This window comes from Hyperolius riggenbachi, unplaced genomic scaffold (genome assembly GCF_040937935.1).
Source record: "Hyperolius riggenbachi isolate aHypRig1 unplaced genomic scaffold, aHypRig1.pri scaffold_142, whole genome shotgun sequence".
Lineage (NCBI taxonomy): Eukaryota > Metazoa > Chordata > Amphibia > Anura > Hyperoliidae > Hyperolius > Hyperolius riggenbachi.
In genome coordinates, this window is record NW_027152356.1 from 57571 (window position 1) to 74531 (window position 16961).

Here is a 16961-nt window from a genome sequence, read left to right on the forward strand (position 1 = left end):
ATGTATGACTCCTTATTAGGTGCACTCTTTCAGAACAACTGTGCAAAGAGCTTTTCATCTCCCCTCCCTTAGCTGTCTCTCACAGGACAGTGGAAAAAAACCCTTTTTTTCCCTTAACTGTCTGAGGATTGGAATGTCTTTGAATGCGCCCCAGTCTGACCTGATGACCTGCCGCTCAGAGGCTCCCGCCTCTCCGGCCTCTGTGTTGTCCCGGCCCTGCTTCCAGCCCCCTGTAGTCCTTCATTTTGCACTTTGCAATTTTGCGGTTGTTTTGCTCCGTTCATCAGAAGTGTTCCTCTGAAACCCAGCCTTAAGAGCGTCATCAAAAAGGTGCACAGCCCAAGGCTGCACATGCAGCTTTTGGAGGGGCACAGCTGCTGAATGGAACAGCGCAGAATGACGGTGAGGGGCCAAAAAGAGTAGAGGGGGCTGGAAGAAGCCCCAGGTAAGTTAAACAGGCTTCCTTTGTTTCAATTTAGGTTTCCTTTAACCACTTTACGACCAGTCGTCTTTTATAAATAACACATGGCTGTCACTGGTCAGCTGCAGCGCCATCTATAAATTGTTTTACATTTTAGTCTTCCAATACATGCATTTTTTCATGTGACATCCAATAATCCCAAATTGGAAATAAATATACACATTTGGGGTCTCTACACTCAAGAGACATTAGACATTGAAAAAATAGTTTTAGGAAAAAATACATGTTGATTCTTTGTCCTCTCAATAGAAGCATTGATGGAATCAATTTGTATTAACTCTAACTGTATAATGGGTATTGAAATCAAAGGTATGTCTCATAAAATCAGCCTGTTTGCAGATGATATATAGTCCTGTTGACTATAAATGACCAGCTCAATTCCCTAAAGAGACTCAGAGACGAAGACAATAATAAATGTATACATACCTGAGGCTTCCTCCAGCCCCATCCGCATGGATCGATCCCACGCCGCCGTCCTTAGCTGTCTCTATCGCCAGTACCGGGGCCCGTCACTTCAGCCAGTCAGGGCCAGTCGACGCAAGCGCAGTGCGCTCCCTCCGTACTTCGCAGGCGCATGCGTAAGGCAGATGCTGGAGAGCCAGAGGGAGGCGCTGTGCATGTGTACAACTGGCAGCGTCTGGCGGAAGTATCAGCACCCACTGGAGAAGACGGAGAAGGCTGAGGACGGTGGCGTGGGAGCGATTCATGTGGATGGGGCTGGAGGAAGTACCAGGTATGTATAAATGTTGTATTATTATTCAGCTCTGAGTCCCTTTAAAACATGTCATAGATTCCTTAGCTCACTACTCAGGTGTAAACAAGCACTCAAGACTCACCTCTTCATGCTCGCATACCCCCCTACACCAGCACCATAATATGTTCTGTTAGACCCCCTCTCAAAAGACGCACCTATTGTCTCCACCCCACCCTTTAGATTGTAAGCCTCCGGCAGGGCCCTCCTCCCTAACGTATCCAGCTTGATTATGCAATCTTACTCGCAACCACCCCTCTTGTAGACTCGAACAGTCTCTATTTTGACCTATGATACTGTATTGTTATCAAATCATTTGCATGATCTTGTTTTGTTGTGAGTTTCCGTATGTTCTACCTGTATGTTAACCCATTTATCTATTGTGCAGCGCTGCGTAAGATGTTGGCGCTTTATAAATACAATAAATAATAATAATAATAATATCCTACCATAAAGTAAATGAGACCAAATCTTTGATGTTAGGCATTAACATCTCTCCTACTTTAAAGAGAAACTCCAACCAAGAATTGAACTTTTTCCCAATCAGTAGCTGATACCCCATTTTACATGAGAAAGACAATGATTTTCACAAACAGACCATCAGGGGGCGCTGTGTGACTGATTTTGTGCTGAAACCCCTCCCACAAGAGGCTCTGAAGACCGCGGTACTGCTGGCAAACTGCTACAATGTAACAATGTTCAGAGACAGGAAACAGCTGTTATTAGCTGTCTAACAGCCAGAGCAGCTAGAAACAGCTAAATAACCTGCCCACAGTAACAATGTCTCCATGTAATAAATGTCAGAATGTGAATCTGGGAGAGGAAAGATTTTACAATAAGCAAACATTGACTAAATCATTTATACATAATTATGGTAAAAAATGAAGCACTTTTTTTACTACATTATTTTCACTGGAGTTCCTCTTTAAAGCAACAGATTTTTACATGCTTTTTTCTTTCCACTGGGCCAAATCAGTTATTCTCTATCTAGGGATCAATATACCTATCCCCTCTAAGAAATTATATGAAGCAAACCTTGCCTCTTTGTTTAGCTCCCTAACCAAAAAATTAGATTTAATGGCCAAATTGGAAATCTCTTGGTTTGGCAGAATAGCTGCTTTCTAAATGAAATCATACCTAAGATTGTATATCTTTCTATATCTTTTTAGGACAATTTGCATCCCTCTCCCTAATAAGTTTTTTTTCTCTCAAATCTATAGCATAACCGGTTCAGCACTGCAGTGCCGAAAATCTCATGCATCCGAGCAACGTTCACCTCCCATTCATTCGCCTATAACTTATCACAATGAATTGATCTAAATCTTGTTTTTTCCGCCACTAATTAGGCTTTCTTTGGGTAGTACATTTTGCTAAGAATTATTTTTTTCTAAATCCATTTTAACAGGAAGATTAAGAAAGAAATGAAAAAAAAATCATTATTTCTCAGTTTTTGGCCATTATAGTTTGAAATTAATATAAGCTACCGTAATTAAAACTCATGTATTTTATTTGCCCATCTGTCCCGGTTATTACACCATTTAAATGATGTCCCTATCACAATTTATGGTGCCGATATTTTATTTAGAAATAAAGGTGCATTTTTTCAATTTGCATCCATCACTATTTATAAGCTTATAATTTTAAATAATATAATAACATATTCTCTTGACATGCATATTTAAAAAGTTCAGACCCTTGGGTAACTATTTATGTTGCTTTGTTTTTTTTAATTCGTGTGGGAGGGAAACTGCTAATTTTAAATATAAAACAATATTTTTTTTTTATTAAAAATGTATGTGGGTGCAGTTTACTATTTGGCCACAAGATGGCCACAGTGAAAAAAGTCCTGGATGCGAACGATCTCGCATCCAGGAACTAAAATGCTGGGGAGAAGTTTCCTGGGGGCAGAAATACCGCGCTCTCTGGATAGAAAGCGTCGGTATTTCTGCGGGGAAGTTAGATCGGTGAATGGGAATTATATTCCCATTCACTGATCGGGGGGCTTGCGGTGGGTGGCTGGAGCACGCGCGGGGGCGCACCCTATCGCGCGCACCAGCCGGCGGCAGCAGCAGTGCCTATCTGGACGAGGAAGCTCATCCAGATAGGACAAACTGGTTAATAGCTAAATTCCTTTGGGGTAAGAAAAAACATAGAGGCCCATATGCAATTAACTTTTTCACCTGAGTTATCTCCTAGGAGATAATTTTCATCTTCTCTAAAAAATATCTTTTCAGCAGTTTACATTTAAAAAAGTACCCAAAAGTAGGTGAAAAAGTACTATCAAATTTATTTTGAGTATTTTCTTGCTTGCTGGTGGTTTGAAAGGCATTTTATGGCAAGGTGTGAAAATATCACCTAGGAGAAAACTCAGGTTAAAAAGTTAATTGTATATGGGCCTGAGTGGCATAAACAGGGGAGTTGGAGCACCATGCTTAAAAAAGTACAGAGATCCCAAACCTTTCCCAATTGAAAAATATGGTTGAATAAAATATGAGGATGGAAGGGTCTATTAACCTCCCTGGCGGTAAGCCCGTGCTGAGCACGGGCTATGCCGCCGGAAGGCACCGCTCAGGCTCCGCTAGGCCGATTTGCATAATTTTTTTTTGCTACACGCAGGTATCACTTTTCTAGCTGTGTGTGCAATGCGATCGCCACCGCTACCTGCCGATCCGCTGCTATCCGTCCCGCCGCAGCCGCCCCCTCCCCCCCAGACCCCATGCGCTGCCTGGCCAATCAGTGCCAGGCAGCGCTGTGGGGTGGATCAGAGTCCCCTTTGACGTCACGTCGTCGATGATGTCAGTGACGTCATCCCGCCCGTCGCCATGGCGACGGGGGAAGCCCTCCAGGATATCCCGTTCTTTGAGGCAGGGGCTGGGGGAATCATGTAGCGAGACCTTGTCTCGCTACATGAAAAAAAAAAACGACTTTGCTGCCCCCTGGCGGATTTTAATAAACCACCAGGAGGGTTAAAGAGACTCCGTAACAAAAATTGCATCCTGTTTTTTATCATCCTACAAGTTCCAAAAGCTATTCTAATGTGTTCTGGCTTACTGCAGCACTTTCTGCTATCACAGTCTCTGTAATAAATCAATGTACCTTTCCCTTGTCAGACTTGTCAGCCTGTGTCTGGAAGGCTGCCAAGTTCTTCAGTGTTGTGGTTCTGCTATGAATTCCCCCTTCCAGGCCCCTCTATGCACACTGCCTGTGTATTATTTAGATTAGAGCAGCTTCTCTCTTCTCTCTTATCTTTTACAAGCTGGATAAATCGTCCTCTGAGCTGGCTGGGCTTTCACATACTGAAGAATTACAGACAAGGGCAAAGCTGTTTGCAGGAGAAAAAAGAGCAGCATGAAACTTCAGTGCATGAGAACTGCAGGGAGAAAGAAACACACAAATGATCTCTTGAGATTCAAAAGGAAGGCTGTATACAGCCTGCTTGTGTATGTTTTTATTTTCTATGTGTGGACATACTGAACATTAGAGTTGGGCCGAACCTCCGATTTTAGGTTCGCGAACCGGGTTCGCGAACTTTCGCGGAACGTTCGGTTCGCGTTAAAGTTCGCGAACCGCAATAGACTTCAATGGGGATGCGAACTTTGAAAAAAAAAATAATTATGCTGGCCACAAAAGTGATGGAAAAGATGTTTCAAGGGGTCTAACACCTGGAGGGGGGCATGGCGGAGTGGGATAGATGCCAAAAGTCCCCGGGAAAAATCTGGATTTGACGCAAAGCAGCGTTTTAAGGGCAGAAATCACATTGAATGCTAAATGACAGGCCTAAAGTGCTTTAAAACATCTTGCATGTGTATACATCAATCAGGTAGTGTAATTAAGGTACTGCTTCACACTGACACACCAAACTCACCGTGTAATGCACCGCAAACAGCTGTTTGTGTAGTGACGGCCGTGCTGGACTGGTGCGCACCATGGCGAGAGTGCAGGTTTTGGTGGCTTTACAGCCCATATGGTCGGCCTGGCTGATGTAGCTGAATGACAGAACAGTGACTGTCCAGCTGATCAAATTTGGTCTGACCACAATGAAGCAACGACCTTATTATCTTTTGTGTGCCCCCCGAGACACTCATCTAGGCGCCGGTCATTGCTTCATTGTGATACGCAAGCCCCTTCACCACGGCAAGGTAATGATCACGAAGGGGAATGGGCGCATGTACATGCCTTTTCTTTTGTTGTTGCAGCTGCCCGCAGTGCAGCCAGAAAAATTAGGCAGTCATGTACACGCACCAGAAAAATTATTACAGCGGCCGCTGCTAGCAGCGGCCTAAAAAATTCAGCAATCCGCCTGGAGTCCCGGACCCTGTTGGTGGTGGCGGAGAAGGTAGTGAAGCGGCCTGCAGGCAGACATGCTGTGTGGAGGGACTGGGAGCGACTTAGTCTTTTTGGGGCAGGCCAGGCAGCCAGTCACACGGCGTGCAGGCAGAGATGCTGTGTGTGCGGGGACTGACTTAGTCTTGGGGCGGGCAGCAGCCCTACGGGATCCATGCCTCATTCATTTTGATAAAGGTGAGGTACTTAACACTTTTGTGACTTAGGCGACTTCTCTTCTCTGTGACAATGCCTCCAGCTGCGCTGAAGGTCCTTTCTGAGAGGACGCTTGCGGCAGGGCAGGAGAGAAGTTGGATGGCAAATTGGGACAGCTCTGGCCACAGGTCAAGCCTGCGTACCCAGTAGTTCAAGGGTTCCTCATCGCTGTTCACAGCAGTGTCTACATCCACACTTAAGGCCAGGTAGTCGGCTACCTGCCGGTCGAGGCGTTGGTGGAGGGTGGATCCGGAAGGGCTACGGCGAGGCGTTGGACTAAAGAACGTCCGCATGTCCGACATCACCATGAGATCGCTGGAGCGTCCTGTCTTTGACTGCGTGGACACGGGAGGAGGATTAGTGGCAGTGGTACCTTGCTGGCGTTGTGCTGTCACATCACCCTTAAAGGCATTGTAAAGCATAGTTGACAGCTGGTTCTGCATGTGCTGCTTCCTTTCCACCTTCAGGTGAGTTGGTAACAGGTCCGCCACTTTGTGCCTGTACCGAGGGTCTAGTAGTGTGGCCACCCAATACAGCTCATTCCCCTTGAGGTTTTTTATACGGGGGTCCCTCAACAGGCAGGACAGCATAAAAGACGACATCTGCAGAAAGTCGGATCCAGTACCCTCCATCTCCTCTTGCTCTTCCTCAGTGACGTCACGTAAGTCAAACTCCTCCCCCAGCCGCGAACAATACCATGGGAAGGTTGAGCAGCACAAGCCCCCTGCGACGCCTGCTGCGGTTGTTCTCCTGCCGCTGTCCCCTCCTCCTCCTCCTCCCCCAAAGAAACACCTTGCTCATCATCCTCTGAGTCTGACTCGTCTTCTGCACACGACCTCTCTTCTTCCTCCTCCTCCCCCCTCTGTGCTGCCGCAGGTGTTGAGGAAACAGCTGGGTCTGATGAAAATTGGTCCCATGCCTGTTCCTGCCGTAACGGTTCCTGGTCACGCTCATTCGCAGCTTCATCCGCCACTCTACGCACAGCACGCTCCAAGAAGTACGCGTAGGGAATTAAGTCGCTGATGGTGCCCTCACTGCGGCTCACCAGGTTGGTCACCTCCTCAAACGGCCGCATGAGCCTGCATGCATTTTTCATCAGTGTCCAGTTGTCGGGCCAGAACATCCCCATCTTCCCAGACTGTTTCGTTCTACTCCAGTTGTAGAGGTACTGGGTGACGGCTTTCTTCTGTTCTAGCAGGCGGGAGAACATGAGCAGGGTCGAATTCCAGCGAGTGGGGCTATCGCAAATGAGGCGTCTCACCGGCATGTTGTTTTTACGCTGAATTTCTGCAAATCGTGCCATGGCTGTGTAAGAGCGCCTCAAATGCCCACAGAACTTCCTGGCCTGCTTCAGGACATCCGCTAAGCCAGGGTACTTTGCCACAAATCTTTGAATCACTAGATTCTATGACATGTGCCATGCAGGGTATGTGTGTCAGCTTCCCCATATGCAAAGCGGCAAGCAGATTGCTGCCGTTGTCGCACACCACGTTGCCTATCTCCAGGTGGTGCGGGGTCAGCCACTCATCCACCTGTTTCTTAAGAGCAGCCAGGAGAGCTGCTCCAGTGTGACTCTCCGCTTTGAGACAAGCCATGTCTAAGATGGCGTGACACCGTCGTACCTGGCATGCAGCATAGGCCCTGCGGAGCTGGGGCTGTGTAGCTGGAGAGGAGAACTGCCACTCAGCCAAGGAGGAGGAGGAGGACAGCGAAGAGCATTTAGCAGGAGGAGAGGAGGTGGCAGGAGGCCTGCCTGCAAGCCGTGGAGGTGTCACAATTTGGTCCGCCGCTTTCTGCTTGCCATCGTTCACCACCAGGTTCACCCAATGGGCTGTGTAGGTAATGTAGCGGCCCTGCCCGTGCTTGGCAGACCAGGCATCCGTGGTCAGGTGTACCCTTGACCCAACGCTCTTCGCAAGAGATGACACCACTTGCCTCTCAACTTCACGGTGCAGTTGGGGTATGGCCTTTCTCGAAAAATAAGTGCGGCCTGGCATCTTCCACTGCGGTGTTCCGATGGCCACAAATTTACGGAAGGCCTCAGAGTCCACCAGCCGGTATGGTAACAGCTGGCGAGCTAACAGTTCCGCCACGCCAGCTGTCAGACGCCGGGCAAGGGGGTGACTGGCCAAAAGTGGCTTCTTCCCCTCAAACATTTCCTTCACGGACACCTGACTGCTGCTGTGGGCAGAGGAGCAGGAACTGCTCAAGGGCAGAGGCGGAGTGGAGGAGGGTGCCTGTGAAGGTGCAAGGGAGAAAGCGGCAGAAGCAGATGATGCACCTGAAGGAGGAAGAGGAGAAGGAGGGTGACTTTTCTTTTGTGTGCTGCTGCTGCTTTTGCTCAGGTGGCCATCCCATTGCTGTTTGTGCCTTTTCTCCAGGTGCCTTCGTAAGGCACTTGTCCCTACGTGAGTGTTGGCCTTTCCACGGCTCAATTTTTGTTGGCAGAGCAAACAGATGGCTTTGCTCCGATCTGAGGCACACACATTAAAAAATTTCCACACCGCTGAGCCACCCTGGGATGTGGGCACTATGGGGACCTCAGCAGCTGATGCTGAAGGGCAAGTTGGCTGGCTGTACATAGGTGGCGATACATGGTGCCGGACTCTGCCACCAGCTGTTTCTGACGAAGAGCTGCCCCAGCTTCTTTCAGCAACTTCTATCCTCCTACTACTCTCTGACTCCCCCTCTGAACTGTCCCCCTCTTCATCTCCTCTATTGGGAACATACAGAGGATCCCTATCATCGTCATCATCGTAATCATCCTGCCCAGCTTCGCTTGACTCAGAAAAATCCAAACATGCACCATCAGTAGGTCCTTCATCCTCCTTACACGTTACATCCATAGTGTTGCCGCGTAACGCAGACATATGAGCTGGTGAAAATTCATCTGGCTGTAACAATGGCTGTGCATCAGTGATTTCACCACCACTAAATAATTATTGCGAAGTGTCAAATGCAGCGGAAGTGGTGCTAGTAGTAGCGCTGGTGGCTGAGCAAGATGAGGTGTTCTGTGTCGCTAAATACTCAACCACATCCTGACAATCTTGGGAGGTGATGGGACGTGCCTTCTTCCGAGCACTGTACTGTGGGCCAGGTCCACACGAAATTACATTTACACGACCTCGCGCAGACCTGCCGGGTGGCCTTCCTCTGCCTCTGCCACTACCTCTTCCTCTTCCTCTACCTGTTTTGTCCATATCGGGTATGCACGAAGTGGTATATCACACTGCGTGCACTCACGTAGGTAGGTGGGTTCACTTAACTGCACAGGTATGCGCACTGATGCGGTGGGTTCACTGAACAGTACAGGTATACAGTGGCGGGTTCACTGAACACAACAGGTATGCAGTGGCGGGTTCACTGAACAGGTATGCAGTGGCAGGATCACTGAACAGGTATACAGTGGCGGGTCCACTGAACAGAACAGGTATACAGCGGCGGGTCCACTGAACAGAACAGGTATACAGTGGCAGGTTTACAGAACAGGTATGCAGTGGCAGGTTCACTGAACACAACAGGTATGCAGTGGCGTGTTCACTCAACAGGTATACAGTGGCGGGTCCACTGAACAGAACAGGTATACAGTGGCGGGTTCACAGAACAGGTATGCAGTGGCAGGTTCACTGAACACAACAGGTATGCAGTGGCGTGTTCACTAAACAGGTATACAGTGGCGGGTCCACTGAACAGAACAGGTATACAGTGGCGGGTTCACTGAACAGGTATACAGTGGCGGGTCCACTGAACAGAACAGGTATACAGTGGCGGGTTCACAGAACAGGTATGCAGTGGCAGGTTCACTGAACACAACAGGTATGCAGTGGCAGGTTCACTGAACAGGTATACAGTGGTGGGTCCACTGAACAGAACAGGTATACAGTGGCGGGTCCACTGAACAGAACAGGTATACAGTGGCGGGTCCACTGAACAGAACAGGTATACAGTGGCGGGTTCACAGAACAGGTATGCAGTGGCAGGTTCACTGAACACAACAGGTATGCAGTGGCGTGTTCACTAAACAGGTATACAGTGGCGGGTCCACTGAACAGAACAGGTATACAGTGGCGGGTTCACAGAACAGGTATGCAGTGGCAGGATCACTGAACAGGTATACAGTGGGGGGTCCACTGAACAGAACAGGTATACAGTGGCGGGTTCACAGAACAGGTATGCAGTGGCAGGTTCACTGAACACAACAGGTATGCAGTGGCGGGTTCACTGAACAGGTATACAGTGGCGGGTCCACTGAACAGAACAGGTATACAGTGGCGGGTCCACAGAACAGGTATGCAGTGGCAGGATCACTGAACAGGTATACAGTGGGGGGTCCACTGAACAGAACAGGTATACAGTGGCGGGTTCACAGAACAGGTATGCAGTGGCAGGTTCACTGAACACAACAGGTATGCAGTGGCGGGTTCACTGAACAGGTATACAGTGGCGGGTCCACTGAACAGAACAGGTATACAGTGGCGGGTCCACTGAACAGAACAGGTATACAGTGGCGGGTTCACAGAACAGGTATGCAGTGGCAGGTTCACTGAACACAACAGGTATGCAGTGGCGGGTTCACTGAACAGGTATACAGTGGCGGGTCCACTGAACAGAACAGGTATACAGTGGCGGGTCCACTGAACAGAACAGGTATACAGTGGCGGGTTCACAGAACAGGTATGCAGTGGCAGGTTCACTGAACACAACAGGTATGCAGTGGCGTGTTCACTAAACAGGTATACAGTGGCGGGTCCACTGAACAGAACAGGTATACAGTGGCGGGTTCACAGAACAGGTATACAGTGGCGGGTCCACTGAACAGAACAGGTATACAGTGGCGGGTTCACAGAACAGGTATGCAGTGGCAGGATCACTGAACAGGTATGCAGTGGCAGGATCACTGAACAGGTATGCAGTGGCAGGATCACTGAACAGGTATGCAGTGGCAGGATCACTGAACAGGTATGCAGTGGCAGGATCACTGAACAGGTATGCAGTGGCAGGATCACTGAACAGGTATGCAGTGGCAGGATCACAGTACAGGTATGCAGTGGGCTGAGGGCTCACTGAACAGAACAGGTATGCAGTGGCAGGATCACTGAACAGGTATGGAGTGGCAGGATCACAGTACAGGTATGCAGTGGGCTGAGGGCTCACTGAACAGAACAGGTATGCAGTGGCAGGATCACTGAACAGGTATGCAGTGGCAGGATCACAGTACAGGTATGCAGTGGGCTGAGGGCTCACGGAACAGAACAGGTATGCAGCCAGGAAGAAGTTAAGCCTAACTAATCTTTCCCTATATGAGAGACTGCAGCAGCTCGCCCTACTCTCACTAATGCAGGCACACGAGTGGCCGTAATGGCCGCCGCTGCCTGCCTTATATAAGGGGGGGTGGGGCTCCAGGGGCTAGTGTAGCCTAATTGGCTACACTGGGCCTGCTGACTGTGATGTAGAGGGTCAAAGTTGACCCTCAGGTGCATTATGGGGCGAACCGAACTTCTTCCGCAAAACGTTCGCGTGCGGTACCCGCACGCGAACCACCTACGTTCGCGCGAACCACGTTCGCCGGCGAACCGTTCGGCCCAACTCTACTGAACATCAACCTACTTCCTGTTTTGGTGGCCATTTTGTTTGTTTATAAACAAACTTTTTAAAACTGTTTTTAACCACTTTTAATGCGGCGAGGAGCGGCGAAATTGTGACAGAGGGTAATAGGAGATGTCCCCTAACGCACTGGTATGTTTACTTTTGTGCGATTTTAACAATACGGATTCTCTTTAAAGGGTGACATAACAAATCCTTAAATTTCCACTGTGCCCAGGTAAAGAAACTAACACGCGGTGGGGACCGGAGGACACTCGAAGAAAACAGCGAGGGCACAGGACAACTGTAGGGGGCTTGGAGAAGCCCCAGGTAAGTGAATTTTTTTTCCCCCCAAGGGTTAAAGTTCACTTTAAAGGAGTACTATCAAACTTTGCCAATTTCTGTCTGTAGCATAAATCAAAATTGCAACAGCAGTCTGTGCGAAAACAGCAGATCTTTCTGCTGTGCAGTGTAGCTTTTTTTAAAAAATGTACCTTATAGATGCATCTGACACACTGACGGCGACGGGGAATGGGGCAGCTCATTACATGAGAGGGGATTCCTATTTTACAGTGCGGCAGTGCATTATCCTACTTTCATGTTCCCCCACATGAGAGCGCACTATACAGCGTGTGACCCGCCGAAGCCTGCTATGAGGAGCGAGAGACAACCGCTCTCGCTCCTATTCTGCCCAGCCAATCTGCCGTGTGTCGGGCTGCCTATGCTACGCAACGGCAAGCATAAACTGGAGGAGGGCGCGTCATGATCCTTCCCTTCGGCTCCTGCTTCTGATGCATTCAGGAGCAGAGACACGCCCTCCTCCAGCTTATGCTTGCCGTTGCGTAGCATAGGCAGCACGACACACGGAAGTCTCCCTCTGGGGCGGATTGGCTGGGCAGAATAGGAGCGAGAGCGGTTGTCTCTCGCTCCTCATAGCAGGCTTCGGTGGGTCATTTGCTGTATTGTGCGCTCTCATGTGGGGGAACATGAAAGTAATGCACTGCCGCACTGTAAAAAAGGAATCCCCTCTCATGTAATGAGCTGCCCCATTCCTCGTCGCCGTCAGTGTGTCACCTGCGTCTATAAGGTAAATTTAAAAAAAAAAAAGCTACACTGCACAGCAGAAAGATCTGCTGTTTTCGCACAGACTGCTGTTGCAATTTTGATTTATGCTACAGACAGAAATTGGTAACGTTTGATAGTACTCCTTTAAGCTTTTGTACCTGATTACTGTTTTTCGAACACAGTACACAGTATATTTACCCATTTGACTATCTGATTATTTAATTATCTGATCTGACCATCTGATTAGCATGCATCAGAGCTATACTATGGTGGATCTCTGATACTGGTCTTTTCACTTGTGTCTATTGGATTCTTTGTTTGTTTCTACATGTTTATGAAAAACTCAATACAAATATATTGTTTAAAAAAAATGTTGTGTCAAAGTTAATAAAAAACAAAGTTTTTTTTTATTGCATCTAATTTTTTGTGTGTGTAATGTGTGGGATAAAAAAAAAAAAAAAAAAACTAGGTTGTCTATGTCAGACCAAGTACAGCCAAACTGTAAGCTGTAAAACTGTAACACACCCAACGGCAGAAAAAAAAAAAGAAAAGTACTAAGGCACTGAGAGTTGCTTTTGCTGACAGTAGTGAAGTGTTTGTTATGAAATAATGATATTCTTTTTTTTTGTCTGCAGCACCTTGCACAGTGACAGAAGCTGCTCTACGACAAAACAAAATTCAGCATAAATCAGAAGAAAATAAATATAAGAAAATATACCTGCAACATTCCGATTACACAACATTTGAGTGTTCCTCAGAATATCAGATCTCAGACTCTAAACTCCTAACAGTTCAGTGTTTAGATGGAGTTATGAACTACCCGAGATGCTTAAAAGAAGGTGAGATCCAAAAGCAGAACTGTGTTTAGTGTTATGTGCTGTTGGGTTGTAACTTGGAGGGTAGAGTAGAGAGTATGGATTATGAGTTTTAAAAGAGTAAAATCATTCTTTCATTATTTTGTCAATAAAAGTTTGTGTCCAAATCTAATATCAAAACTGGATAGGGGAGGTCATTACTTATAAAAAGAAAAAAAGCTCCCGTCTAGTGTACAATTATATTGTTGCCCTCACCTGCACATTCTTACAATATAAGGCAAAGTGTATCTCAAAAAAAGCAGACCCTGAGAGACTGTCCATGCTAATTCCTAATGCATGTTCCCCTACTAATGGTGAGCGTGCCATAACCAATGTGGTGGAACACAGCTATCACAAATGGTAGCACTGGTGAGTCTCCTCTCTTCATTTACTGTCTGTAGCGCCTACATCTTCTGCAGTCATAGTGCAGTGAGTCGGAGTCCCTCTGCTGCTTCTACAACATTCAACCTTGTTCTGGGTCTCAGAGTTAGGCTGGGTGATGTGACAGCAATAGTGGGACCCAGAAGACACAGCACCAAGACACGGGTAAGTAATGGCTGAACTGAAGACATGAGACTCCTCAGTTCCTCCTTCAGCATGCTCCTGGTGGCATAATGCACTGAGAGGGAGTAAGGGATGAAGCAGAGCCGGTGACAAGTATGTTTGTATTATGCTGGGCATACACGGCTCGATTTTGTCGCTTGATTCTCCCACTCGATCGACTTCCCGCTCGATTCTGGGGGCGATTCTCTGATCTTCCGCTCAATTTTCTTATCTTTTTCCATTGTGTTCAATGTGGAATCGTGCGGAGAAACAATCGGGCGGGAGATCGGACATATGGGAAATGATCTATCGAGCCATCTAAATGGCTCAGATTCGAGCCGGGTATTCCCAGCATTAGAGTGTGAACACACAAAAGGCCCTGGGAAGTAGTGGGATGTGGGTGTCGCAAGCACCCTCTGGTAAAAAAGATACAGGAGACAAAAGCGGGAGCAGAATAGTGTAGTATGTCAAAAACAAATTGGGATAGTAGGAAATAAGATACTACTCACAAAGGTGGGTTGCAGGGGGAAAACCGACCTCAGAAAGCAGGTGGAGACAACAAACCCGACTCCACTCGAGGTGGTCACTGGGGACCTGGATGCGGTCGCTCTCCTTGGTAAAAGAAAGGTGACAAACCACGTGTGTTCTGTCTCCACCCCTCAAACGAGTGAGGTAAGGGGGTATGTTAGCACAATAGGGGTTTAAGAGGCGCCCTGGTGTAGTATAAAAGCATCTAAAAACAGTTTAAAACGAAAAATAAATTTGAGGTAGCTTACCTCAATGATGAAAAAATCTTTGTAATGACAACGGTTTTTATTAGCAGCACAGGCAACGCATTTTGCGGGTCAGAGCCTGCTTCCTCAGGCCAATCTCATGAGGCTCCCTTTGCTGAATCTTCCAGTTAGTCTGGCACTGCTATTGGCCTGAGGAAGCAGGCTCTGACCCGCGAAACGCGTTGCCTGTGCTGGTAATAAAAACCTTCGTCATTACAAAGATTTTTTCATCATTCAGCTACCTCAAATGTATTTTTCCTTTTAAACTGTTTTTAGATGCTTTTATACCACACCAGGGACCATCTTATACCCCTAAAGGCCCTGAGAAGACTGTCTTAATTGAGGGTGATGTTATATGGGTGCAAATGAGTATCTATCTCAGAGGACGATTCAGCAGGGTGGGGGAGAGTTGCAGGAGCTCTGAGCTAGCTGCATACTCTTTTAAATACAAAATCTTCCCCCCTTCCCCCTAAGTTCAATTTTCAACTTACCAACGATTATATACACTTACCAAAACTCGTGTCTAGTTCTGCATTGTTCTACAACATTAAGGAATTGAGGTGAAATTCACTGTGGCATGGGTACACCAGCTGTGAATTTCCATCCCAAAATCCTCAGCATGACCTCTGACCTGAAGTCAGCTGACACGTGGAGTTCATGAATCAGTGTGGCTCGCTGTGATTGAGTGTTTGTGGATGTGGTCACTGTGGTGAACATCATGCCTATTGGCCAACTGCTGGGCATTAAGGGATGGGAATTTGCATTGGTGAGTTCCATGCCTATTAATAAAATCCATTCCTATTTGCTTGGAGTTCATAAGCTCTGCACACATTCGCCTGTATTTAATATGAGTATTCCTCTTTCCTTCCATAACTCAACAATATAATGGTAGATACATGGGATAGAAATAATAATTCTACTTTTGTTTTCATCTAGGACAATGTCTGGCTCCTAAGATCGGGCATGGTTTGGTTAGCCCCAAAATGGATGTCTATGATTCTGGATCATTAGTAGATATTATGTGCGATGCACATCATGCCCTCACTGGAAGCAGTAATGTACGATGTGACCACGGTCAATGGAGTGACCTACCACAATGCCTCCGTAAGTTACTTAAGTCACCTATTAAGATTAAAAAAGCAAAAACAAAAACAAAAAAACATGGAAACCAAACTATTAAAACTTCAATATGTTGCAGGGCCTTGTATAATATCCTCCATCAGTTTGAATGAAAATAACCTTGATCTTGAGACACCAGATGACATAAATAGGATTCACAAACATCTCACAGAAGTACATGTGAAATGTAAAGAGAATTTTAAAAGTTCGGGACCCATTACTGCTTCATGTCATGATGGAGATATGAAATATCCAAGGTGTTTCCCTGAAAGTAAGTGTTACTAAGTTTCTTGTAGAATATTTCTGTATTGTTGTCAGATGGTATCATTGTTAGAGGTTTAACAACATATTTACCTTAAACTGCAGGATAGTAAAACAACCACAAGATGTCACTGTGTGCAAATACAATGAGGCTCTTAATGGGATTGTTATTTCCTGTATTCACTCTGTATTGTCTCTGCTCTAAGCAAGCTGCATTTCCTGATGGTGGTGCATGATTTATATCTGCATGTTTTCCTTCAGTAAAGACATATAACTTGTTATACTGGGTGTCTGTCTGCGTTTACAGAAAACTCTGCTCCAACAATCTTGTAGTTGTAGTTAAGTAACATTTAGACATTAGTGTGCCCATTGTAGAGATCTAAATAGTGCCCACATACTCCACACTATGCCCAAGATTCCAATTTTAACTCTTACCTTGTGCTTAGCCTTTTCACAGACTCTAAACTTAAAGGACAACTGAAGTGAGAGTCATGTGGAGGCTGCCATGTATATTTCCTTTTAAGCATGCCTGGCTATCTTGCTAATACTCTTCCTCTAATGCTTTTAGCTAGTAGGAACATTGAGAGTGACTGTTAGCAAGCGATCAACGAGCAATGTCAATCAATAGGATGTTTTGAAGATATCAGGTGATGTTGCCTGTACCGTACTGGTAGAAAAGACAAAGGAAAAAAGGTGCCCACTGTGATTAAAGATTAAACCAAATGAGGATCAAATGGCGAGGTCTCACCTGGTGATTAATGCTGGGGTACCCCATGGAGGTCCTCCAGCTGTCGCGCTTTTGACCCACTTGTGGCGGGGGCTTGGCCTAAAGCGATGCCCTCAGTGATAGGTTGGATAAATCTCTAGAGATATTCCTTCCTTGAACCCGGTGTAGATAGATATAATGGCACTGGGTGAGGAGTGTACCCAGCCAGTAAGGGTTAAATCTCCGTCAATGGATGTGGGAAGCGTGGAAGCCAGTTGGCCAGGCA

General features: G+C 46.8%; 1 protein-coding gene across 2 annotated transcripts in view; it reads left to right on the forward strand.

Moving 5' to 3' along the window:
* Positions 1 to 16961, forward strand: part of LOC137543653 (complement factor H-related protein 2-like) — a 64226-nt gene that overhangs the window by 46691 nt on the left and 574 nt on the right. For both annotated transcript variants that reach the window (XM_068264775.1, XM_068264777.1), the window contains 3 exons: positions 13055 to 13258; positions 15526 to 15693; positions 15788 to 15979. In XM_068264775.1, the coding sequence (XP_068120876.1) occupies positions 13055 to 13258; positions 15526 to 15693; positions 15788 to 15979 (564 nt within the window). The remainder of the gene's footprint in view (positions 1 to 13054; positions 13259 to 15525; positions 15694 to 15787; positions 15980 to 16961) is intronic.